Here is a 26,988-nt window from a genome sequence, read left to right as displayed (position 1 = left end):
TTCACAAAAGTTGCTAATTTTTATTAGGGTAACATCAAAAGTAAGTCAAGAAGTTGTTTATAGGGAAAATATTAGCAGGCTATTATATTGCAGCAAACACAGCATTACAGTTGGAACTTCATTTGGTTTAAAACTTCAAAAAAGTTTTGAACAGGTTATATTGCAGCAATTACCAACAAAGGCAAGGGCTTACTGTACCCAACAAATGACAGAAATAGACTAATGATATTTATTTTAAACAGACCTACTTATAAACAATCTTAAATTTAATATGGAGCACACAATTAAAAAGACTGATCAAATGTAATTTAGCCAATGAAAATGTCTCAACAGAATTAAACAAAACAGGTTTTGCATATTAAAAAATCTGGTTTCGATTAATAAATAGGCTTACAATAATAACAATGATATACAATTATAATAATGATTATAAATATTTAAGTTTCAAAATTGCATCCTACCTGAATAGGGAGTTGCACAGTAGCCTTCATTTGGTCTTGCCAAAGTTCTTCTCATCTTAGTCCACTACAATATTAAAACTTATATTAAATTCCCCTTGTAGGCCTTTCACTATAGGCTTACTCTTTTCCCTCTAACTTTTGTTTACTTCAATGAAAAAGGCCTCCATCATCACAATCAACAGCAGCCTAGGCCAAGGCTCCTCTCTCCCTCTCTCTATCCTCAGCAGCTGTCTCACGTGTGCGCAAGGCGTGAGAGAATGGTGCTGAAGCGTGAATTCAGGGTGTAGGCTATGATAGACTCTCCTGGAGAATTTGGCCCACTACAAGTTTATTTATTGGCTTTTAATTGTGTTGTGTTTCCATCAAATGGACTTGTTTCAGATACAGGTCTGTGCATAAATATGTAGTGCACATTAAAATAACTTTTGAGGTTAAATTCCCATGTACCGAATAAAGAATACATGTTAAATGGGTTTCCATCGCATTTTCAACTCTAGGCCTACTGAAGGTTTTGTCACAAACAATGTGGAGTAGGTATATCGAATGTGCCCACTCTGGTATTGGCATGTGCGCTCTAGCCAACATCTTGCAGATACAGCGCGGGTTTAGCCTACTACATGATGAGATTATTATGGACAAAAGTGCGAGATTATTTTTATTTGTCAAATGGGAGCCAAGTATCGATCATGTCACCAGAATACGATCCTCCATATTTATTGAAAGGAAGATCAACCTCATCACTGTGCACTTTCACCACCCTGTGAAGTTCATCATAATTTATTTAATTTGTAGTCTAGTAAACTACATTCTTTCCCATGATGTGGTGACATTTTTTTCCAACATGTAGGCTACTTTACTCGCAAAAAAATAGTAGAGTAGAATTTTGTACTCACTTGAAAACAATAATGCTATTATTCATTGCATTCTAGTGTTGTACGCTACTATAGTCTAGGTAGGTTAATTGTATTGTCCCTAAACAAGATCAATAGGGGAGCTTTTTGAGCTGTTTGTTTCTTCACTGTTCTTTCATGTGTAACGATGCACCTGGCATGTTCACTGCCTATCAGCTATTCCTATATTGTTTTGTTGATTCATATGGATGCAACTTTGAATGCTTTTATGTGTGGTATGATTGCTAGTTAGCTTATTGCAGATCTGGACAACGATCCACCTACCACTATTATCACTATGAATGGTGGATAGAGGGCAGGATAGACCATTAGACTGGTAGACTAAACTGACCTGGGCAGGATAGACATTAGACTGGTAGACTATACTGACCTGGGCAGGATAGACATTAGACTGGTAGACTATACTGACCTGGGCAGGATAGACCATTAGACTGGTAGACTATACTGACCTGGGCAGGATAGACCATTAGACTGGTAGACTATACTGACCTGGGCAGGATAGACCATTAGACTGGTAGACTATACTGACCTGTGGTATAGTAAAAGTTAGCATATGGAAAAGCGTGGTGTATAAGGGAAGTACCAAAACACCTTGATATAGGGGAGGCACACGCAAGCAGATAAGGAAATTTGGCTAGGATGGAAGAAATGATATAGTAAAACCTGCACAAGAGCAATGTTAACCAGGAAGAAACACACTACCCTCCACTGTGCCCAGTAAAAAAAAACACACAACCCTCCTCAAAGCAAAAAACAAGAAGTTTGGGAACCCTCCCACATTTTGGACAACCCTTCCCCCCAGTAAATACTGATCTGTCCCTTATGTCGCGGAATCTGAAGACAGGCTAATTTCCTCCGCCACTTTCGCATTAACGTTGGCAAGTTGAGACAATGTCTGCTATACGGTGCGTCTCCTCTTTTTGACACAAATGAAAATGCCCATAGAATAACAATCAGCACCATCACCAGTAGAGCTGAGAGTAGGCCGTCATTGTAAATAAGAATTTGTTCTTAACTGACTTGCCTAGTTAAATAAAGGTTAAATAAAAAAAGAGCTGAGAGTGTGGATAGGTGTACTCTCTCTGCCCCAGACTCCCAACTGACATCCAGCTTGTTGTCCAGACTGAGGTGAGAGGCAGTACAGGTGTAGTTGTGTCTCTTCTTTAGCTCCTCAGTACTGACCTCCAGACTCTTCCTCAGCTGGTAGGTCCCATCTCCACTAGGCAGCACCTCCCCCCCTGCCAGCTCCTGTTCTGCCACTGGCTGGCCGTCTCTCAGCAGGGTCAGGTTGATGTGGCGGGGGTAGAAACCAAACGCAAGGCAGCTCACCTGGAGCCCTCCAGAAACCTCTTTCTTTATCAACCTGAGTCTGGGAGGAACTTTACGCATTACAATGTTATTCTCTTTCTTCAGGAATGTCGTCAGTGTCTTGATGCACCTGGGAAGGAGATCATTCTCATAAAGTCTTCTTTTATACGCTTGCATCATCCCATCCCATCCTGGTAGTAGTTTCCCAGCATCGTATTTAAAATGTGTCATGTTGTAATATACCATTTGATCTGTATAAATGGCATTGAAATTATCCTTAAACATGATCATGGCTGGTTCACCAATGTCCAACATCTCACAGCCAGCCATTCTTTGCTGAACTTGAATACCTTCTGTGAGGTTTAAGTGGTGCTTTAGCTGAACGGATCTCTCTTTCATATCGTAGTAGATTTCTCCAAATACATCATCTCCCTCCTGAGCTAGGTCATCATATATTTTGTCTGTCGGGTTAAGTCCCCTGTAGATAGACTGTTTATTGTTGGAGTCATAGTAACCCACTTGAACTTCATCTAACATCAACACAACCGTAAACTCAGGGAAAGGCGTCTCTCCGATGATGTATGTTGCAACTGCCCACAGAGAATGTGATCCTGGACCTGAGAGAGGAGCGATATAATGAACAGTTATGGACATTGACCGCTTGGGACTATAAGGTTCTATCTGCAAAAATATTATTCTGAGATAATTGGCTTTAAAGTTCCGAACCCTAATTGGTTTGAATGGTGTCAGCCAGGTCCGTGCACAGACTTTTCAGGGGGCACGTGCTCCAAATGAAAAAACACACTCACTCATCATCCCAAATTGTAAGCAAGCTAGTTAGTGCCTCCTAAAGTCATGATTGACGTTGGGAAAAGAGGGAGGACTATCAGCTGATCATTGATGTTGATGATTGATGTAAATCTGCTAGTTAGCTAACTCTATTTATTTTACTGATTGTGATTTACCTCTCTGTCTTCCTGCCTCTCTCTGCTGTGAGTATCAGCCAATCAGACTGAATATTGATGTAGGCTAAATCAAGTGTTATCAAGTGATAATAAAATGTTATGCTGCTGTGGAAGCACTGTTGATATTTGAACTAGGTAGTTGGCTACACACACTCGACTGGTGACCGTATCTCTCAAGCTGTGCATGTTTGGTTAGCGGGCACGCGCAATCTCTGTACAGGGAAGACTTGGCAAAAGGTGCAACCGGTGACGTGTGCGAGCTGAGCTATGTACAGGGCAGATCAACAGGCACAACCAACAGACGACTTGCGGGCAGTGGGTACGAATAACAATGACAAAATTTTTTTTAAAAATATATATATATACCAGCACCCAAACGAACAAGGCTATGTCAATAACTAAATGTGGACAAAAATGCAGATAGAACATTATTGTCCAAACTCTCAATGTAACATTTTATCTTTCAATGAGTTGAGAGAAAGTTAAGTCCATCTTACCTGCGTTGACAATGGTGGAAAAGGAAAGAACAAACAAAAAGACAGACAGTTTGGCCATGATTTAGAAATGTTCACTACTTTTGCAGTAGCCTCGTGTAGCAGTTTCTAACTCTCAAGTGAGTCTGACACTTTCCCTTTCGCTTATGCTTATCTTCTTCTTCTGCTGCTTATCTTCTTATTCTATAATATTATGGAGGTCCGCAAACAAACGTTAGAGGTGTATATCGCCACCTACTGTACTGGAGTGTATAGTCAATCATAGTTTATAGACTAAATAAAGAAAGAAACAAACATTAAGTGAAACTAAACCCTCCTATCTAATCCTGTACTACTAAGAAAATAAAAAAGAGCCCTACTAACTGATTTCAAACCCTCCCCCATCCACAAAATCCCTTTCACATTCCACCACCCCATCCCTGTACTACCTCAATAACCCTACACATCAATCTTATCTCTTCCACATACTGGTACTTAAAACAATACATCAACACATGCCTCACTGTTTCATCAACCGTGCACAATCCATTTGTATGCTTGCCAACCAGATATAATTAGTTCAATGTACAATGTCCTAGACGAAACCGCGCAAACACCACCTCTTCCTTCCTAATCTGACCAATGAATCTTGGTCCACCAAGCTTTCTTTGTAGGGCATATAAATACTGGCCCATAGGCTCTGAGTCACACCTCTTCTTCCACACATCTATCATAATGGCTCTAACCTTACATTTGGCCTCACCTCTACCCAGTGGTGCATGAATATCAATGATATCTCGTTTTAAAGCCGTTTTGGCTACCTGATCTACTATTTCATTCCCGCCCACTCCCGAATGGGCTGGGACCCAGCAGAATCGTACTACTACACCTTGTCTCTCGATTCTCCATAATAACATGAATGCCTCCAATACTAGGTAACTCCTATTAGATTTGCCAGATGAGAAACTATTCAATACAGACAGGGAATCTGAGCATACTACAATTCTGACAGGTTGAATTTCCTCCAGCCACTGGAGGGCAGCTACTATCGCCAACAGTTCAATACAGTATACTGACAGTTCATCTGTTAGTCGTTCACATATCTCCACATCAAAGGATCGAAGGCTTTACAAAAGGTAATATAACTGCATGTTTCCATCCAGAAGGTATAACCTCTTCACTCCAGATTTTATTAAATAATCCCAGGAGAATATTTAGGATTGAAACATTGCATAACACAATTGATCCTAACCTGGTGCTGTACATCCACAGCCTATTTATTAGGGCTTATCACATATCATGCAATGTAAAATCAGCATCCAAAGAAGAGTCACCAATATCCCTCTTCATATACACATTAGTATTACCATTTCAAATCTCACGCCTCCGTTGCTTGTACACTTTGTTCAAAGTAACCCCTCTATGTACATTAGCAAATGTCTTCCCCAACAGGTCAGCTCTTTCATTATCTGATACAGCCAGATTATCACCATCAACCAAAACTGGAATTCGAGTGCTTTTTCTTCTTCCAGTCATCTTCTTCAACATGGACCAATTATCTCCCAGCTCAGTACCCTTGCCTATTGTAGAACTGAACTGTCTCCATGCATTTCTCTTGGCAGACTTAACGACCCTCCGCACCAAAGCTCTCTTCCTTTGGAAATGAACTAGATTTTCAGGAGTCAAAGTCCTACATCATACTCTATACTAGGCCCTACTTCTTTCTTGAATAGCCGCAGTGCAATCTTCAGTCCACCAAGGAACCACCTTTCTTTTCTCACCCACTTCTCTCACTGGAATATGCAAATTCGCTGCACTCAAAATCAGAGAAGTGACAAAGGCAGCACATATATAAATGCAAATCTGGACTACTGCCTAATGCCTCATGCTCAGATACCTGAACACACTTAACAAGATAGAGGATAAAGAGAGTTTTGTTGATGCTGTGAACAGAATTTATGTTTTTAAATAACATTCTTAGAACGTTCTTTGAACGTACAGTCATTGGATAATAAAATGGATGACCTCCGATCAAGAATATCCTACCAATGGGACTCTTTTCTCTGTGTATATCAATGACGTCGCTCTTGCTGCTGGTGACTCTCAGATCCACCTCTACGCAGACGACACCATTTTGTATACATCTGGCCCTTCATTGGACACTGTGTTAACAAACCTCCAAACGAGCTTCAACTCCATACAACACTCCTTCAGTAGCCTCCAACTGCTCTTAAACACTAGTAAAACTAAATGCATGCTCTTCAACCGAACGCTGCTTGCACCCGCCCACCCGACTAGAATCACTACTCTCGACGGGTCTGACCTAGAGTATGTGGACAACTACAAATATCTAGGTGTCTGGTTAGACTGTAAACTCTCCTTCCAGACTCACATTAAGAATCTCCAATCCAAAGTTAAATCTAGAATCGGTTTCCTATTTCGCAACAAAGCCTCCTTCACTCATGCTGCCAAACATGCCCTCGTAAAACTGACTATCCTACCGATCCTTGACTTCGGCGATGTCATTTACAAAATAGCCTCCAACACTCTACTCAGCAAATTGGATGTAGTCTATCACAGTGCCATCCGTTTTGTCTCCAAAGCCCCATATACTACCCACCACTGTGACCTGTACGCTCTTGTTGGCTGGTCCTCACTACATATTCGTCGCCAAACCCACTGGCTCCAGGCCATCTATAAATCACTGCTAGGCAAATCCCCGCCTTATCTTAGCTCATTGGTCACCATAGCAACACCCACTCGTAGTCTGCGCTCCAGCGGGTATATCTCACTGGTCATCCCCAAAGCCAACACCTCCTTTGGCCGCAATTCCTTCCAGTTCTCTGCTGCCAATGACTGGAACAAATTGCAAAAATCTCTGAAGCTGGAGACACTTATCTCCCTCACTAACTTTAAGCATCAGTTGTCAGAACACCTTACCGATCACTGCACCTGTACACAGCCCATCTGAAATTAGCCCGCCCAACTACCTCATCCCTATATTGTTATTTATTTTGCTAATTTGTACCCCAGTATCTCTATTTGCACATCATCTCTTGCATATCTATCAGTCCAGTGTTAATACTAATTGTAATTATTTTGCACTATAGCCTATTTTATTGCCTTACCTCCATAACTTGCTAAATTTGCACACACTGTATATTATATGTATTTCTGTTGTATTTTTGACTTTGTTTTGTTTTACCCCATATGTAACTCTGTGTTGTTGTTTTTATCGCACTGCTTTGCTTTATCTTGGCCAGGTCGCAGTTGTAAATGAGAACTTGTTCTCAACTGGTTTACCTGGTTAAATAAAGGTGAAATAAAAAAAATAAAAAAAAAACTGTAATATCTTATGTTCCACCGAGTCGTGGCTGAACAACGACATGGATAACATACAGTACATACATATGGGTTTTCGGTGCATTGGCAAGATAGAACAAAGATAGAACAGCTGCCTCCGGTAAGACAAGGGGTGGCAGTCTGTGTATATTTGTAAATAACAGCTGGTGCACAAAATCTAATATTAAGGAAGTCTCAAGGTTTAGCTCGCCTTAGGTAGAGCATCTCATGATAAGCTGTAGACCAAACTATTTACCAAGAGAGTTTTCATCTATATTTTTCGTAGCTGTCTATTTACCACCACAAACCGATGCTAGCACTAAGACCGCACTCAATGAGCTGTATAAGGCCATAAAAAAAACAAGAAAATGCTCATCCAGAGGCGTCGCTCCTAGTGGCAGGGGACTTTAATGCAGAGAAACGTACATCCGTTTTACCTCATTTCTATCAGCATGTTAAATGTGCAACCAGAGGATAAAAAACTCTAGACCACCTTTACTCCACACACAAAGATGCGTACAAAGCTCTCCCTCACCATCCATTTGGCAAATCTGACCATAATTCTATCCTCCTGATTCCTGCTTACAAGCAAAAACTAAAGCAGGAAGTACCAGTGACTCGCTCAATACAGAAGTGGTCAGATGACGCAGATGCTAAGCTACAGGACTGTTTTGCTAGCACAGACTGGAATATGTTCCAGGATTCTTCCTATGGCATTGAGGAGTACACCACAACAGTCACTCGCTTCATCAATAAGTGCATCGATGACGTCGTCCCCACAGTGACCGTACGTACATATCCCAACCAGAAGCCATGGATTACAAGCAACATCCACACTGAGCTAAAGGGTAGAGCTGCTGCTTTCAAGGAGCGGCACTCTAACCCGGACGATTATAAGAAATCCCGCTATGCCCTCCGACGAACCATCAAACAGGCAAAGCGTCAATACAGGATTAAGAATGAATCATACTACACAGGCTCCGACGCTCGTCGGATGTGGCAGAGTTTTGCAAACTGTTACGGACTACAAAGAGAAGCACAGCTGCGAGCTGCCCAGTGACACGAGCCTACCAGACGAGCTAAATTACTTCTATGATCGCTTCGAGGCAAGCAACACCGAAGCATGTGTAGTGTATTAAGGATTATGACTTTGCTAATGTTTTCAAGTGGAACCTGAGAGGATGTTTATTCAGTTTCAGAGGGAGCCGTTTTAGGGTGACACCCCATAGAACAGAGGGAGTGTGTGTTGTAGACAGGGGATTGGACAGTAGAGGGAGCCACCCATATTTTGGGGAATATTATAAGTACTGGGTTTGAACAAAGAAGATTAGAGCAGACATATTCTTTTGGGACTCTGCTCTCCGGATGCTCTAGACATCTGTAAACTTATGCTGAAATCTTGTGATATGAATAAAACTTATGATCAAAGTTCAGTATAAGCGGACTCCTTTGTTTAACAGCATAATTAGCAACATTGACTCAACACTACAAATTTGGCGACGAGTGATGAGGCGGGTCTGCGTCTCTTCAGTGTTATATTCATGAGCAACGACTAGACTCTCGCTCAAGACGCCGGCTTAAGGTGATATCTCTCACGGTCTTGTGTGTGTTTCCTTCGTCAGCTTTTGGGTGTGCGCTCAGGAGATGTACCGTAAAGGACCGGTGTGTGCTGCTGTTGCTTTTATTGCTGTGGACTAGGGGTCTGGCCTAACCATTCTAAATTTCTTTGCACTGGTAAACAGCGCAAAAGGGGGGAGTGTCTATAGAGATATTTTGCTTGAATAAGAGTTCAAGAACAATCGATTGAGAGAGGAATAAGGCCTAGGCATATGTATGTAACTTAGAACCGCTGTGGATCAACGGAAGCCCTTTTATAAAGGCGACCTCTAAGGTGGGCCAAAAATCCTAATAACGCGTTAGGTGTGATTAGGTGAGTCCTGGGGACTGGAGGCCGTGGTATATTGATACTGTATGTTACCTCTCAGCTGATAGTTGACAAATTATTTGATTGATGTAACCACTCGTTTCAATTCCACAGGGATCTCGTGGTAGCACAAATTTAGCAAACAAAGAATTTTACGGCACGGCGGAGGGAGAAATGCTAAACGTGGCCTGCTAATTATGCTTCATGCTACATGCTAATGCTAAATGCTAATTCATGATACATGCCAACTTTGAGGCGTGCATCCGTTTAATATTTTTTCCTTGGGGGTCCATAGGAATGGGACAAGCCTCCAAAAGGTGTGTTTAGTTAGCGTGGGCTTGGTGCCTGATGTTTTGTGAGCTCTGTTAAGTGTTATTGTTTGGCTATAAGGGTAAAGGAGAGGAGCTATAGCGGGAATGCTAACGTTCTGTTGTCTGGAGTGAAGAGAGCTGAGAGAGAGCTACTTCCACTGTGAAATCGTAGTGATGAATGTACTGCGCATGCGTGTGATTTTACGACACTAGAGTGACGTAGGGGTAAATAGGTCACTCCTCTGCTACACTGTGCAAGGGGGGAGGCGTAGACGAACGAAGGAACAAAGAATTAAACATTTAGAGTCTAATGGTGTATTCTGGTTGTTACATCGGCTGCTGTTTGACGATGAAACTGTTTTCTTGAGACCTATTGAATTGATAAATTAGAGATATATGTTGACGGATTAAAATAAATAAAATAAAATGACGGATTAAAATAAAAAAAAAAAAATGTTATTGAGCTATCTATAATTATTCCTGAGTTAATTCTTAGCGTGAATGTGACTGGAGGAATATTGAATGGTTGAAATAGCTCAGTGACTGCATAAACTACTAAATTATTGTCTGTTTCTTTGTTCTTTTGTCATATGAGAGACGATAAGAGGAACGAGAGGAGAGAGAGAGAAAGAGAGGAAGTGCTGACGTGTACATCATGTGACAGGGTGTGACGCGACAGAGGCTGCTGCGACAGGATCAAGTCAAATATCAGGCTAGTGCTGTTCTGTTTACAAAGGCCTTCCCCTACAGGATATTTGATGTTATGACAATTTGGCAGGGACTTGGCAACAGACTGATCAATTGAAGTGATTGCATTTTGGAGTTTTTGTGCATGAGTGGGTTTGATTACAGTTGTGTTGGGAATCGAGTACTGACATTATTCTGTAAAATTAAGATAATTGGGTGCTTATTAAATAATTGGTTTATGAGTACTGTAGTGTTGCTGGATTATAGGTATTTTCTTTTTGGATTGCTCTGAAGTTGTCTACTTTCCTGTACTTTTCCTGATTGAAGGTGGTAAGATAGCCGCTAATTGATAAATTAGCAAAATAAAATAAAAAAATATTTTTGATTATTCATAAATTTATTGATTAATTGTTTAATTTAATTAAAAAAATTAAAATTAAAAAAAAATATTATTTATTTTTGAATATTCATATTTTTATTGATACATTTTTATTATTTAGATTTTTAAAAAAAAACATTTTTTTTTTAGTTTATATTAATAATTAAAGGGAGGACACTATAAGCTATATATTCTAAAATAATAAAATAATTCACAATAAAGGAATATAAAAGAGTTGTTACAATGGGGAAAAAGGATATCAGGACTATGAAGGTAATTACACCTGTTGATATAGTACAAAATAGTAATCCTTTAGTTAATGGTATTGCTAGGTTATCCGGCAAATGGAACAAACGTTGGCCTGACATTGAACAACCATGGCCAGTGGAAGGGACTCTTAACCCTGATGTAATCAACATAATGAAAGTGCTTCTGTCAATTCATAAAGCAGATCAATAGAAAGGGGGGAAAAAAAGGGAACAACGTAAAGAAAAGAGACAAAGAGAGCTGGGTGTTCTTAAGCTGTTTGAGAATGAAGGACAAAAACGGATAAAAGATGCCAACGATAAAATAAACAAAGGTATAGAGAAAATGGTAAAACAAGGAAAGGCGACAGAAAAACTAATGGCAGAAGTCAGTACACCTTTCTCACATACGGATTCAGCAAAAAGACCCCCACCTTATGAGGAAGAAGTAGAGCTTAAGGACGTCTATCCTCAGCTTCCGGTGATCGTTCAGGAGGGTGATTATTGCATCAGAGATGAAGATGAACGAATAATAGAGAGAGGACAAGCAGAAACGACCATAAAAATGACTCCAAACTCCAGAAGTAAGAAAAAACCGAGATGTCTGGAAACTAAGGGTAGAATGAGGTTCAGGAGAATGGAACTTGATGAAGACGACGACGATGATGAAGATGAAGATGATGATGATGATCAGAGTGATCCAGAAGAGATCATGGGTGGATATGACCCTGTGATCAGACGGAGGTTGGCAAGAGCGGAAAGAAGGGGTGATGGATGTTTGAAGAAGAAGAATACAAGAGATTCGAGTTCTGATAAAAGCAAAGATGAAGACAGCGATAAAGAGTGGGAGAGTAAAGGTGCTTCATATTCAAGGGGATTTTATCCAACAATGACTAGCACAGAAGAAATAGAAAGAGATATAGACCGATGCGTATCATGCCTGGATAAAGCGAATAGTTTAGGAGAAGTAAAATAACTCAAGAAGCTGAAGATACAGAAGAAGAAACTGCTGAGAAAAGAATCCCAAGAATTTGAGAAAAAATATACATTGAGGCCAAGGAAAGAGGGCACTAGCAAGAAAATTATGCCGGTGATCATTCGAGGTCAAAACTTAGAATATAAGCCTTTGCAAAGTACCGATATGTCAGATATACTTGAGAAGCTGCCTACTCTTCAAGATGGAGCCTATCCTTGGATTTCAAAATTGGAAGAAATTACAGTGGGAACACAGTCTGCTATAGGAGACATTAAGAGACTTTTGGCTAATCTCCTGGGGATTCCAGGTATGGAAGAAATTTTTCAGATAGCGGGACTCAATAGATATGTGGGGACTGCAGTGAACGACCCTGAATTGTTGGCTGCAAGTAGGAATCGTCTGTGGAGAGCATTGAAAGATACATTTCCAACAAATGTGCATCCTGATAACATTCTGATTGACCCACTAGGACAACAAGGAAATCCGAGAGCCTATGTGTCAAGAGTTCATCAAGTGTGGAGAAATATTACTGGAAATGATCCAGATGTGAGTCAAATTGAGCAGTCAATTTTGAGAGCTAAATTGCAGATGGGACTGCCCTCACCAGTAAGGAGTAAACTGGCTGAGGTGGTTGGACTTGGAAGCATGACAAAAGGTGTCTATACAGATCATATAGCCCATCAAGTGGATTTGTACAGAAAAAAGGAACACAACCAGAAAGAACAGGACCAAGAAACTCTCAGAAAACTCAATCAAATACAGCTGGGGGAGAAGAAGAAGGAGAAGAGAAGCTTTGGTTATGAAGAATCAGAGTGAATCAAATCAACAATCACTGCCACAGCTTCAACAGGACCAGTTCCAACCGCAATTGTACCAGCCACAACAAGTGGTATAAGTTGTTTCATATCCATAGATAGTTTCTGGAAAGAGGGAATTTCTGAGCAAGTGAAGATAATCTGGAGGACAGGTGAACCCTTAAAGGAGCAAGGATTCTAGAGTGCCTAGAAGATCCGAAGGGGGGTGTCAGCTGATAGCACCGATTAGGGAGAAAAAATATCCAACAATTGAAGTGAAAATAAAAGGACTAGGAGAAGTGATAGTGGAAAAGCTTTTATCTGTGTTGAGCCTGATGAGGTTACACATCTCACTATGTAAAATTAACTAATTAGGATAGGGATTTGAGGGAGTAAAACAGTTGATTACTCTTAAGGAACCAATTGAGCTCTGCTATAAAAATCAAACAATTACAATACACATACTGGTATCAGAACATATACCTATTGCATTGTTGGGAAGAGATGCATTGTGTAAATTGAACTGTACAATAAGATGTACACTAGACGGCTGTCTGGTAGAAGATTATAAAGGAATAGGGTTTTTGGGAATCATATTTGCTTCAACAGATAGGAAGGAGGACAATCTATTAGACTGCCTATTAGACAATCTGTCTGAAAAATAAAGTTAAAAGGGGTGACTGTTATTCTTGGTTACATTCCTACACCAAGAGATTTCAAACTAGGCTAAAAGATGTTCGATCGTTTGCCAAGTCTGTGTGTAAAGAAGTCAGAAGCAGGTGGGGATTACCCGATCACATATTCTAAAAATTGGTGGTAAAGGGATTTTGTGAATAAATCAGTGGAATAGATTAAAAAAGTTAGGAAAACTAGGGTTGAAGGAACTCTAGGACAGTAAGCTAAGTTTCAATGTTAGTTAGTAGTAAGAGAGAGAGAACAGTGGTGAAGGAAATATTTAGAGTTCAGTGGGAAGATGGATATGGTAGGAGTTTAAATCTGTTAGGAGCAGTGGCATTGAGAAAGTATGCGTTGCTGAATGATGAGAGAAGAATGAAAATTGAGGGTGATTGCGGTATCTATATTTACAATTCCCAGCAGGAAGATCAAGGTGATTATAAGTGTATTTTTATAATCAACAGTTTGAAAGTGAGGGATTAGAGTTAGGACTGAGAGTGAATGTAGTGACACTAGTGGTGATAGATGGAAATACAAGTCAGGAGTTCAAAGTCTTAGGGAGAATGGATGAAGTAACAACAAGGACATCAACACTTCAGCCTATTATAACAACAGTGAGAAGCAATTTAACTCTTTCAACATTGATAGTTATTAAAGCCATAAATATATCGCATTTGATTACAAGGGAGCAGATAGCTCCAGCACCAATTTTAGAGGAATTTCATAGTCTGGGAAGCCTATCATTGGAGGATAAGTCTAAGAGAGAAGTGGGGATTTTTCCATGGTAAGGTATAAAATTTGGGAAGATCATATTGATAATATTACCTATACTTTGCAGGGTTTTGCAAATGAAACGATAAGAGGGTTTAACCTTCTGTCGAATACTCAAAGAAGTCACAGACTGACGCTGTTGAAACATGACATGGCTCTTGACTATATTCTGGCAAAACAAGGTGGCTTATGTTTGGCTATGAACTTGAAGGGGGATGATTGTTATACTTTGATTCCAGATAGTTCAGATAATATCACTAGTGTTATAGATGCATTGAAGAATATAAGGGATGCATTTGGTAGATCTGAAGGAGCTGGATGGTCAGCGAAGACTTGGTTGCAAGATCAGTTAGGCCCAGTGGGAGCAGTGATGGTTCAGATTTTAGTAGCATCTTTGATAGCAGTGTGTGTGAAGTTTTGCTTTTGTAATTTGTGAAAGCTATGATATTGAGATGGGTTGGAGTTGTGATGCCTGGAGACAACACTCAGATGCCGTTGTTGACTGTTCCTGATCTGGATGAAGAGGGACAAGTGGGACTGGATGGAGTATTGATGGATAAATATCCTTTTTGATTATTTGATTATTTTTCAAATGTTTTTCAATATTAGTGTGATTTTAGTATTTTGTTATGAATCAAAGGGGGGAAATATAATAATGTGATTCATTCATATATCATTTTAGATCATTTTTTATATTCTTAGTTGATATTGATGTTTTAATTTGAATGTGTTGTTTTGCAAAAGATACTGTTTGGTCTTTTCTTTTCTTCCAGAAGCATTTGGGGGAATATGTGGAGATTGAAATACTCAAACAAGGACAATATGAAAGGAGAATATGAGGGGACTGGAGGAAATGGAACAAGGAAGGTGTGGAAATGTTCCAATTCCATCATCAACGATGCATTGGAAGTCGACACTGCTGAGGAGATGAAGTGTAGTGGACTACATTCCAGTGTCTGCAATGAAATATAGACATATTTGCATGTGTAATACATAATTTGTGTCATATTCTTAGGTATTAATTTTTGTAGAATGATATTTGATGTTATTGGATACATGTGGGGATCTTAGATGTTTTTGTTTATTTTGTGGAAGCTTAGGGACATGGAGTCTAGGCAGGGATAGAGATAATCCACCGTAGGGTCCGATGGGTCGACCAGCCTGAGAGTGGACATTTTGGATAGTAATTTGTTTGCTGGGGCTTTCATGTGTATTTAATGGCATCATAGTTTCAAATGCATTGATAAAGATTTATGAATTGATCTGGAGTACTTAGGTGGTTGCCTGGGGCAGAGGGGCCGTGAGAGAATTTTACTGTCTTGATTGATGGATGGATATTTGGAAAGAAGGCTGCCAGACAGGTTTTTCGCTCTCACACTTCATAAAGATTTGTTCATATTTCATAGTGATGTATTCACACTTCATAAAGATTTGTTCATATTTCATAGAAAGGTATTTACACTCCAGAGAAAAGTGTTTTGGGTTTATTGTTAAAGATACTCAATAAGAGAAATTGTTACTTGTCATAATCCTATTCTTTTTGTTTTTGAGACTTTTAGTTAGTCTCGAAGGGGGGAAATATGTAGTGTATTAAGGATTATGACTTTGCTAATGTTTTCAAGTGGAACCTGAGAGGATGTTTATTCAGTTTCAGAGGGAGCCGTTTTAGGGTGACACCCCATAGAACAGAGGGAGTGTGTGTTGTAGACAGGGGATTGGACAGTAGAGGGAGCCACCCATATTTTGGGGAATATTATAAGTACTGGGTTTGAACAAAGAAGATTAGAGCAGACATATTCTTTTGGGACTCTGCTCTCCGGATGCTCTAGACATCTGTAAACTTATGCTGAAATCTTGTGATATGAATAAAACTTATGATCAAAGTTCAGTATAAGCGGACTCCTTTGTTTAACAGCATAATTTGGAACATTGACTCGACACTACACATGCATGAGAGCATCAGCTGTTCCGGACGACTGTGTGATCACGCTCTCCGTAGCCAATGTGAGTAAGTCCTTTAAACAGGTCAACATTCACAAGGCCGCAGAGCCAGACGGATTACCAGGACGTGTACTCCGAGCATGTGCTGACCAACTGGCAAGTGTCTTCACTGACATTTTCAACCTGTGCCTGACTGAGTCTGTAATACCAACATGTTTCAAGCAGACCACCACAGTCCCTGTGCACAAGAACACTAAGGTAACCTGCCTAAATGACTACCGACCCGTATCACTCATGTCTGTAGCCATGAAGTGCCTTGAAAGGCTGGTCATGGCTCACATCAACACCATTATCCCAGAAACCCTAGACCCACTCCAATTTACATACCGCCCCAACAGATCCACAGAAGATGCAATCTTTATTGCACTTCACACTGCCCTTTCCCACCTGGACAAAAGGAACACTTACGTGAGAATGGTATTCATTGACTACAGCTCAGCGTTCAACACCATAGTGCCCTCAAAGCTCATCACTAAGCTAAGGACCCTGGGACTAAACACCTCCCTCTACAACTGGATCCTGGACTTCCTGACGGGCCGCCCCCAGGTGGTAAGGGTAGGTAACAACACATCTGCCACGCTGATCCTCAACACGGGGGCCCCTCAGGCTTGCGTGCTCAGTCCCCTCCTGTACTCCCTGTTCACCCATGACTGCGTGGCCAAGCACGACTCCAACACCATCATTAAGTTTGCCGACGACACAACAGTGGTAGGCCAGTAAAAGGAGGACCGAGCACGCCCCCATTCTCATCGACGGGACTGTAATGGAGCAGGTTGAGAGCTTCAAGTTCCTTGGTGTCCACATCACCAACAAACTATCATGGTCCAAACACACCAAGACAGTCGTGAAGAGAGCACGACAAAGCCAATTCCCCCTCAGGAGACTGAAAAGATTTGGCATGGGTCCTCAGATCCTCAAAAAGTTCTACATCTGCACCATCGAGAAAATCCTGACTGGTTGCATCATTGCCTGGTATGGCAACTGCTCGGCCTCCACCACAAGGAACTACAGAGGGTAGTGCGTACGGCCCAGTACATCACTGGGGCCAAGCTTCCTGCCATCCAGGACCTCTATACCAGGCGGTGTCAGAGGAAGGCCCTAAAAATTGCCAAAGACTCCAGCCACCCTAGTCATAAACTGTTCTCTCCGCTACCGCATGGCAAGCGGTACCGGAACGCCAAGTCTAGGTCCAAAAGGCTTCTTAACAGCTTCTACCCCTAAGCCATAATACTCCTGAACAGCTAATCAAATGGCTACCCAGACTATTTGCATTGTCACCCCCCTCTTTTACGCTGCTGCTACTCTCTGTTTATTATCTATGCATAGTCACTTTACCTCTACCTACATGTACATATTACCTCAATTACCTCGACTAACCTGTGCCTCCGCACATTGACTCTGTACCGGTACCCCCTGCATAAAGCCTCCCTACTGTTAACTTATTTCACTGCTGCTCTTTAATTATTTTTCTATTTTTCTTCTTTTCTTTTCGTTTTCTTTTTTACTTATCTATTTTTTACTTAACACTTTTTTTTTTCTTAAAACTGCATTGTTGTTTATGGGCTTGTAAGTAAGCATTTCACTGTAAGGTCTACACCTGTTGTATTCGGCGCATTTGACAAATACAATTTGATTTGATATGCTAGATTAATGTAAGGACTAAATACGCCTATAATTTCTCCATGTGGCTTTTGGCATCACCTTAATGTAGTTATTAGCCTTATATTTAGCTAATGAATGATGGGCTATGCATAAGGTTCTAACTTATAGCCTGTTTCTTGCGCAATACGCACCATGCACTCCGTTGGCCCCTCTATTTAAAAAAAATGCTTCTTAGCTCTTGGAGTCCCAGGAAATCTAGACTAGAATAGCTTACTGGAAGAATTTATCTTTAGCATTTCTTATACTAATAGATTATTGGAAGAGGGATGCAAGCTCTTGTTTTCTGAATGTGAAATACAGCAGCCAATAGAACTCATGGCCACAGGCTGGGGAGTTTGAAAGACGGGAGAACTCGGGATGGCGGTAGGCTATAGCAGTTATTTGTTCAAACCAGTAACCATTCAATATTTGTGAAGAGAAAAGAAAGCCATCTGCATCTTATTCTTGTCCTATATTATTCAAGCATGTCATTACAATGATGAAGATGAGGACAACGCAATATTTCATGTAACTGTTGAAAGCGAGGAAGGAATGGAGAAAGAGAACATAGGCTAATAGGCATGTTGCACAACATTAGGAGATATATTATGAAAGGTATGCATGCATCACGCTACTTATTATAAAAATGTAAAATAGGCCCTATTATATTTCAACATTCAAATCTAATTGATAGCCTATAATTGTAACTTTTTAGGCTGCATGTCCTGCACCAGCAACGCATGTTCTCTCCCAGGTTCATGGTTTGAAAGAGGTGCGTAATTCCAGTCCATATAATACAGTATAATGCAATACAGTAATACAGTCTACACTCAAAAATATTAGCTTACTGGAGCTTGTTTCATTTACTTACCCAAGAGAGCATAGCTACATCTATGGGCTTTTGTGTTTTTCTGTTGTGTGTAATGTGCGGCTCATTGGCTATGTATTGGATAATGGCACAATCATTTGGTCTTTTTGGAATATATGAGCAGGCTATTATATTGCGGCAAACACAGCATTACGGTTGGAACTTCATTTGGCCAAATAATGAAATAAAACAATTGCGAACTGGTTTAAAACTTCAAAAAAGTTTTGAACAGGTTATATTGCAGCAATTACCAACAAATCCAAGAGCCTACTGTACCCAATAAATGACAGAATTAGGCTAATGGTTTTTATTTTAAAACAGACCTACTTATAACCAATCTTAAATTAAAGATGGAGCACACAATTAAAAAGACTGATCAAATTTAATTTAGCCAATGAAAATGTCTCAACAGAATTAAACAAAACAGGTTTTGCATATTAAAAAATCTGGTTTCAATTAATAAATAGGCTTACAATAATAACAATGATATACAATAATAATAATGATAAAACAAATGATTATAAATACGAATTTATGGTTCAAACTGGCATCCTACCTGAATAGGGAGTTGCACAGTATCCTGCATTTGGTCTTGCCAAAGTTCTTCTCATCTTAGTCCACTACAATATTAAAACTTATATTAAATTCCCCTTGTAGGCTTTTCACTATAGGCTTACTCTTTTCCCTCTAACTTTTGTTTACTTCAATGAAAAAGGCCTCCATCATCACAATCAACAGCAGCCTGGGCCAAGGCTCCTCTCTCCCTCTCTCTATCCTCAGCAGCTGTCTCACGTGTGCGCAAGGCGTGAGAGAATGGTGCTGAAGCGTGAATTCAGGGTGTAGGCTATGATAGACTCTCCTGGAGAATTTGGCCCACTACAAGTTTATTTATTGGCTTTTAATTGTGTTGTGTTTCCATCAAATTGACTTGTTTCAGATACAGGTCTGTGCATAAATATGTAGTGCACATTAAAATAACTTTTGAGGTTAAATTCCCATGTACCGAATAAAAAATACACGTTAAATGGGTTTCCATCGCATTTTCAACTCTAGGCCTACTGAAGGTTTTGTCACAAACAATGTGGAGTAGGTATATCGAATGTGCCGACTCTGGTATTGGCATGTGCGCTCTAGCCAACATCTTGCAGATACAGCGCGGGTTTAGCCTACTACATGATGAGATTATTATGGACAAAAGTGCGAGATTATTTGTATTTGTCAAATGGGAGCCAAGTATCGATCATGTCACCAGAATAAGATCCTCCATATTTATTGAAAGGAAGATCAACCTCATCACTGTGCACTTTCACCACCCTGTGAAGTTCATCATAACTTATTTCATTTGTAGTCTAATAAACTACATTCTTTCCCATGATGTCGTGACATTTTATTTCCAACATGTATGCTACTTTACTCGCAAAAAAAGTTTGGATGGAAACCTGGTGAATGTCAAGCCATTTAAGGATGCTGGAATTATATTTTGGATGAAAGTGCGAACACCTACAGGAGACTTTTGAAGTAGCCTAATCAGATTAAAACATTGTGACTGGTTGTGTTTATGCCACATATAAAAACGTAATACATTTTAAAAGTTCAATGATAAATATTTATACTATATTAAAGCATTAAGTTCTAGGTGCGCGAGGAATAGCCACTCTGATTGGAGAGGAGGCTGAGCTTTCCTGAATAACTGGGCCTGCCGGGAGCATATGTGGTCACATTATTATAGGCCAACTCGGGAGAATGATGATCTGCAACAGACAGTGCATTCAGTATCGGAAGTAAAAATACAGCCAGACTGGCCTGCTCCTGTGCCTTTTCTAGACCTTATAAACTGTCGAGCGTAGACCCACAACTGATCCAAATCGAATGAAACATTTAAATCACAGGGCTTTTGCACTATTATTCAAATGACATTTTAACTGCATCCTAGAGTAGAATTTTGAACTCACTTGAAATCAATAAGGCAATTATTCATTGCATTGTAGTGTTGTAGGCTACTATAGTCTAGGTATGATAATTGTACTGTCCCTGAACAAGATCAATAGGGGAGCTTTTTGAGCTGTGTGTTTCATGTCTTCACTGTTCTTTCAAGTGTAATGATGCACCTAACCTGTCGACTGCCTATCAGCTATTCCTATTTTTCCTTGTCGATTCATGTTTAAAATTGATGCACCTTTGAATGATTTTATGTGTGGTATGATTGCTAGTTAGCCTATTGCAGATCTGGACAAACGATCCACCTACCACTATTATCACTATGAATGGTGGATAGAGGGCAGGATAGACATTAGACTGGTAGACTATATTGACCTGTTGTATAGTAAAAGTTAGCACATGGAAAAGTGTGGTGCATAAGGGAAGTACCAAAACACCTTGATATAGGCGCATGCAAGCAGATGAGGAAATGTGGCTAGGATGGAAGAAATTATATAGTAAAACCTGCAAAAGAGCAATGTTAACCAGGAAGAAACGCACTACCCTCCACTGTACCCAATGAAAAAAAATTGAAAAACTCCCCAAAGCAAAAAAATACGTTTGACAACCCTCCCCTATTTAGGACCACCCTGCCCCCAGTAAATTATGATCTGTCCCTTATGTCGTAGAATCTGAAGACAGGTTCATTTCCTCCGCCACTTTTGCATCAACGTTGGTAAGTTGTGACAATGTCTGCTATACGGTGTGTCTCCTCCTTTTGAAGCAAATGAAAATGCCCAATAGAGTAACAATCAGCACCATCACCAGTAGAGCTGAGAGTGTGGATAGGTGTACTCTCTCTGCCCCAGACTCCCAACTGACATCCAGCTTGTTGTCCAGACTGAGGTGAGAGGCAGTACAGGTGTAGTTGTGTCTCTTCTTTAGCTCCTCAGTACTGACCTCCAGACTCTTCCTCAGCTGGTAGGTCCTGTCTCCACTAGGCAGCACCTCCCCCCCTGTCAGCTCCTGTTCTGCCACTGGCTGGCCGTCTCTCAGCAGGGTCAGGTTGATGTGGCGGGGGTAGAAACCAAACGCCAGGCAGCTCACCTGGAGCCCTCCAGAAACCTCTTTCTTTATCAACCTGAGTCTGGGAGGCACTTTACGCATCACAACATTCTTCTCTCTCTTCAGGAATGTATTCAGTGTTTTGATTCAAATGGGAAGGAAAACATTCCCAAAAAGTGTTCTAAAATATGCTCTCCTCATCCCATCCCATCCTGGTAGTAGTTTCCCTGCATCGTATGTAAAATGTGTCATGTTGTAATATAACATTCGATCTGTATAAATGGCATTGAAATTGTTCTTTGACATGACCAAGGCCGGTTCACCATTGTCCAACATCTCACAGCCAGCCATTCTTTGCTGAACTTGAACACCACTTGTGAGATTAAAGTGGTGCTTTAGCTGAAAGGATCTCTCTTTAATGCTCTGGTACATAATTTCAAATACATAAGCTCCGTCCTGAGCTAGGTCATCATGTATTTTGTCTGTTGGGTTAAGTCCCCTGTAGATAAAGTGTTTCATGTTGGAGTCATAGTAACCCACTTGAACTTCATCCAACATCACCACAACAGTAAACTCAGGGAAAGGCGTCTCTCCACTTATATATGTTGCAAGTACCCACAGAGAATGTGATCCTGAACCTGAGAGAGGAGTGATATTATCCACAGTTATCAACATTGAGAGCTATAAGGTTCTATCTGCAAAAAGATGATATTGAGATAATTGGCTTTAAAGTTCCGAACACTCATTGGTTTGCATGGTGTCAGGCAGGGCCGTGCACAGACTTTTCAGGGGGAACAAAGTGTTCAAAGAGAAAAAACAACACACACTCATCATCAAAAATGGTAAGCAAGCTAGTTAGTGCCTCCTAAAGTCATGATTGACGTTGGGAAAAGAGGGTGGGCTAGCAGCTGATCATTGATGTTGATGATTGATGTAAATCTGCTAGTTAGCTAACTCTATTTATTTTACTGATTGTGATTTACCTCTCTGTCTTCCTGCCTCTCTCTGCTGTGAGTATCAGCCAATCAGACTGAATATTGATGATGATGTAGGCTAAATCAAGTGTTATCAAGTGATAATTAAATGTTATTCTGCTGTGGCAGCACTGTTGAAATTTAAACTAGGTAGTTGGCACACACACTCGACCGGTGAACGTATCTCTCAAACCATGCATGTTTACATACTGGGCCTGGCAATATCTGGACAGGGCAGACTTGGAAAAAGGTGCAACAGGTCACGTGTGCGAGCTGAGCTCTGTACAGGGCAGATCAACAGGCACAACCAACAGACGACTTGACTTGCAGGCAGTGGGTCCAAACAACAATGACAAAACATATTTTTTTTAAATTACAAAACTTTTTGGGGAAATTATATCACCACCCAAAAGGACACTTTGGAGACTGGAAGGGCAAAGAGGCATGTGCTCTGCAGGTAGAGCCATATCTGTGCAGCTGCCTACCGTCAGCAATTTTGATATTGTATTCTCTTGAACTGAACAACATGAATGGGGGTATTTAGAGTACTATATAGGGAGAGAACATTGAACAGAACAAGCCTATGTCAATAACTAGTTTGACAAAAATGCAGATAGAACCTTATAGTCCCAAACTCTCCATTTAACATTGTATAACATAAAAAATCTTTCAATGAGTTGAGAGAAAGTAAATAGTCCATCTTACCTGCGTTGATAATGGTGGAAAACAAAATAACAAACAAAAAGTTTGCCCATGATTTAGAAATGTTCACTACTTTTGCAGTAGCCTCACATAGGAGGTTTCTAGCTCTCAAGTGAATCTGACTTTTCCTTTCGATAATGCTTATCTTCTTCTTCTACAATATTAAGGTGGTCTGCAAACAAACTTTAGAGGTGCATGTCGCCACCTACTGTACTGGAGTATGTAGTCAATCACAGTTTACAGACTAAATGAATAAAGAAACAAACATTAAGCGAAACTAAACTATCTAATCCTGTGCTACTAAGAAAATAAAAAGAGCCCTACTAACCATTATTAAACCCTCCCGCATCCCCCAAATACCTTTCACATCCCCCCTGTTGGAAAGCAGACTGAACCAGCTTTTACTCTAGAACATACCCATAACAGGATTCAGCCACCACCATGCTTGAAAATATGAAGAGTGGTACTCAGTGATGTTGTGTTGGATTTGCCCCAAACATAATGCTTTGTATTCAGGACATAAAGTTGATTTATTTGCCATATTTTTTGCAGTTTTACTTTAGTGCCTTATTGCAAACAGGATGCATGTTTTGGAATTGTTGTATTATGTACAGGCTTCCTTCATTTCACTCTGTCATTTAGGTCAGTATTGTGGAGTAACTACAATGTTGTTGATCCATCCTAATTTTTTCCCCTATCACAGCCATTAAACTCTGTAACTGTTTTAAAGTCACCATTGGCCTCATGGTGAAATCCCTGAGTGGTTTCCTTCCTCTCCGGCAACTGAGTTAGGAAGGAGGCCTGTATCTTTTTAGTGACTTGGTGTATTGATACACTGTCCAAAGTGTAATTAATAACTTCACCATGCTCAAATGGATATTCAATAGCTATGTTTCTATTAACTTGCATAGAAAATAGATGCGACAACTGTCTGCTAGGGTGAGTTTCCATTGAACGCAATAATTGACTAATATATTCCATATTCTAATAATTACCATATGCCAACGAATCGCCACGGTCCGTGCCATGGTGAAACTTGCACTCCTGTAGATCTGAAATATTTAGATGGTGAAACTTGCCAGCCAACCTGGAAATGCAAGGCGAAGCAATTCAGGCATTCTTAAAAGTCAGGACAAACAATGTCATGCAAAGAAACATTATTTTTATAATTTAAAAAATATATTTTGTAAGACATACACATTTATAATTAATTGTGGAGTGGAGCTTTATAGTTACGAGGTGACATCACGTGCCCCGCATATCTTCAAAATGATTCGGCAGTCATCATTTATTCGAAAGACACTGTTTCCATCCTCATTTGTTGCAATAAAGTAAGTCAGACAGAAGAAAAACCACCCCTGTCGAACGGATTAAAATGTTGTCGATCTTTAGAAAATGTATCCTATATCTGCCATTTCCATTACACGTCGCAATTATTTTTTATTGCGTCATTGTTTTTGTCAATGGAAACCTGCCTACTGAGCATCTTCACCGTCTTTCATTTGCGGTACCTCAAACTGTTGTGATTACCATCTAAAACAAACTTTTATGAGTTGATTTTACTTTTGTCTGGGCAGTGTCTTAACATCGTCCTAAAACCTACCTTGAACTGGGAGTTTTTTTTATAAATAGTTTTTTGTTAAAAAATGTTTTAACAGGATTCCTAGTACCTTTTCTGAGATGCTTTGTGGATACGGACCGATGGCACGTATCCACAAAGCGACTCAGAGTAGAAAATTGGTCTGAGAATAGAGACATTTTACTCCTACTCTTATGGGTAAAAATAAAAGCTATGTATGAAACCTCTTTAGGCACAAGAGTCCCACTTAGTTGACAGATACTCATTAGGTGTTCTAACCAGTTAAGAGTTACCAGCAAGTGTCTTGATAGTAGAAAAAAAGCAGTGAGTCAGTGGATCCTGCGCCACATGCAATTGCTTTGGAGTTGTTGAAAGAATGTTTTGATATTTCTATATGATTAATCCATAAATAATCTAGACCTACATGCAACAGTATCTCTTGCATTTTTGAAAATTATTTAACATTAGCTACATTTCACATGATATGCCTAAATACTTATAACCACATAGGGTAATAAAAAATCACATTTTTCTTTTGATTTTTTAATTAACCTACATCATGTTATTTCAAGTTCCCCTTTGGTGCACAATAACACGTTAAAAAATATGCCTAAACTGGGCATTCCTATAAATTGGGCAATTGAAGGCATCTAGGTCTCATGTTAACTTTGATTGTGTTTGATGAAAATTATAGATCTTTCAAACGTTTTATGCAAGTGATTTGATGCCAACTGTGCCAAAGTGATTTAGAGTTGTTAAACAGGAGTGACGAGTGTGTTGATATAACGACAATATTATCAATTTTAACAACCATCAGAATTGGTAAAAAAAACAAAGTTTATGCATGCCAACATATTAGCAAAGAATTAAGAGTAGGCAAAGTGATCGTGTCAAAATTATATCAAACGTTTTACCGTTGCAGTCATATTCACCGTTGACTGAAGCGTGCATAACTGTTGATGCCTCACTGGTTATTCCCCATCATTTGCAACAATGTCAATGAGCGTCATCACAAATTTTCCTTTGCGGTACCAAACTGTCGTGATTACCAGCTGAGGCAAACTTTTATGAGTTGATTTTACTCCTGGTTCAGACTTTGTCTGGGCAGTGTCTTAGCATCATCCTAAAAACGTATTCTTTAAAACGTTATTCTTAAAACTGGTTTTAACAGGATCCCTAGGAACTTTTCTGAGATGCTTTGTGGATAGGGCCCAGGACTCCCGGAGTAGGCAGAATAGCCCAGCTAGCACATTTGGTTCCTTGGAAGTTGTGGGAATGTATGTTTTTGGTTTCACATTGGTTGTAGGAATGATGCCATACATTTCCTGACCGGTAAAACTGAACGTTTTTTTAAACATTCTGAGAACAGAAGTGAAAATTTTGCCTTTTTTGGGAATGTTTATTTTTAGGTTCTGGGGAGGTTCTGAGAACGTTTTACTCTGGTTCCTTGAAAGTATTCCTGGAAGGTTTTATTAACGCTCTGAGAATGGAAATTATAGGTTATTTCAAGGTTTTTGAATAACTTCCTTAAAACTTTCACTGAATGTTTCAATAAGACTATCACGACTCAGGATATGACCCAGATGCAGACACAGGAAGCGGATAGTACAGTTCTCAATAATCATTTATTAGAACATGGGGCAGGCAAAGGGCAGGTGGAGGACAGGCAGAGGTTCGTAATCAGGTCAGAGTCAGGCAGGTACAGGACGGCAGGCAGGCTCGGAGTCAGGGCAGGCAGAATGGTCAGAACCGGGAAAACTAGGAAATAAACACTTGAGAAACAGGAAAACGGGAAAGCACGCTGGTAAGTCAAGACAAGACGAACAGGCAACAGACAAACAGAGAACACAGGTATAAATGCACTGGGGATAGTGGGGAAGATGGGCGATACCTGGAGGGGGGTGGAGACAAGCTCAAAGACAGGTGAAACATATCAGGGTGTGACAAAGACTTTTAATAACACTGCTAGCTTATTTTGGATTAACTTTTTTTAACTGCAAGCACGGATAGGATACATTC

General features: G+C 40.0%; 1 protein-coding gene and 1 pseudogene across 2 annotated transcripts; both read right to left on the bottom strand.

Annotated features, from left to right (window-relative positions):
• LOC121582959 (major histocompatibility complex class I-related gene protein) lies at nucleotides 1-4,320 on the bottom strand. Of its 2 annotated transcripts, XR_006657705.1 has the most exons (3): nucleotides 4,143-4,320; nucleotides 1,902-3,297; nucleotides 1-1,861 (listed from the first exon to the last, which is right to left on the bottom strand). XR_006657705.1 is itself a non-coding variant. In XM_041899145.2 (2 exons), the coding sequence occupies exons 1-2, from the start codon at nucleotides 4,198-4,200 to the stop codon at nucleotides 2,384-2,386; spliced, it is 972 nt and encodes a 323-aa protein (XP_041755079.2). In that variant the 5' UTR covers nucleotides 4,201-4,320; the 3' UTR covers nucleotides 1-2,383. The 2 variants fall into 2 exon arrangements, 1 of the variants encoding a protein (XP_041755079.2); XM_041899145.2 differs by having other exon boundaries at nucleotides 1-3,297.
• A 16,946-nt stretch (nucleotides 4,321-21,266) lies between these two features.
• On the bottom strand, nucleotides 21,267-25,895 carry LOC121582958 (annotated as a pseudogene).
• Nucleotides 25,896-26,988: the final 1,093 nt, after the last annotated feature.

Source organism: Coregonus clupeaformis, chromosome 32 (assembly GCF_020615455.1).
Source record: "Coregonus clupeaformis isolate EN_2021a chromosome 32, ASM2061545v1, whole genome shotgun sequence".
In the NCBI taxonomy this organism is placed as follows: domain Eukaryota; kingdom Metazoa; phylum Chordata; class Actinopteri; order Salmoniformes; family Salmonidae; genus Coregonus; species Coregonus clupeaformis.
Note: the sequence above shows the minus strand (reverse complement) of the source record. Positions and strands in the feature narration are given on the sequence as shown.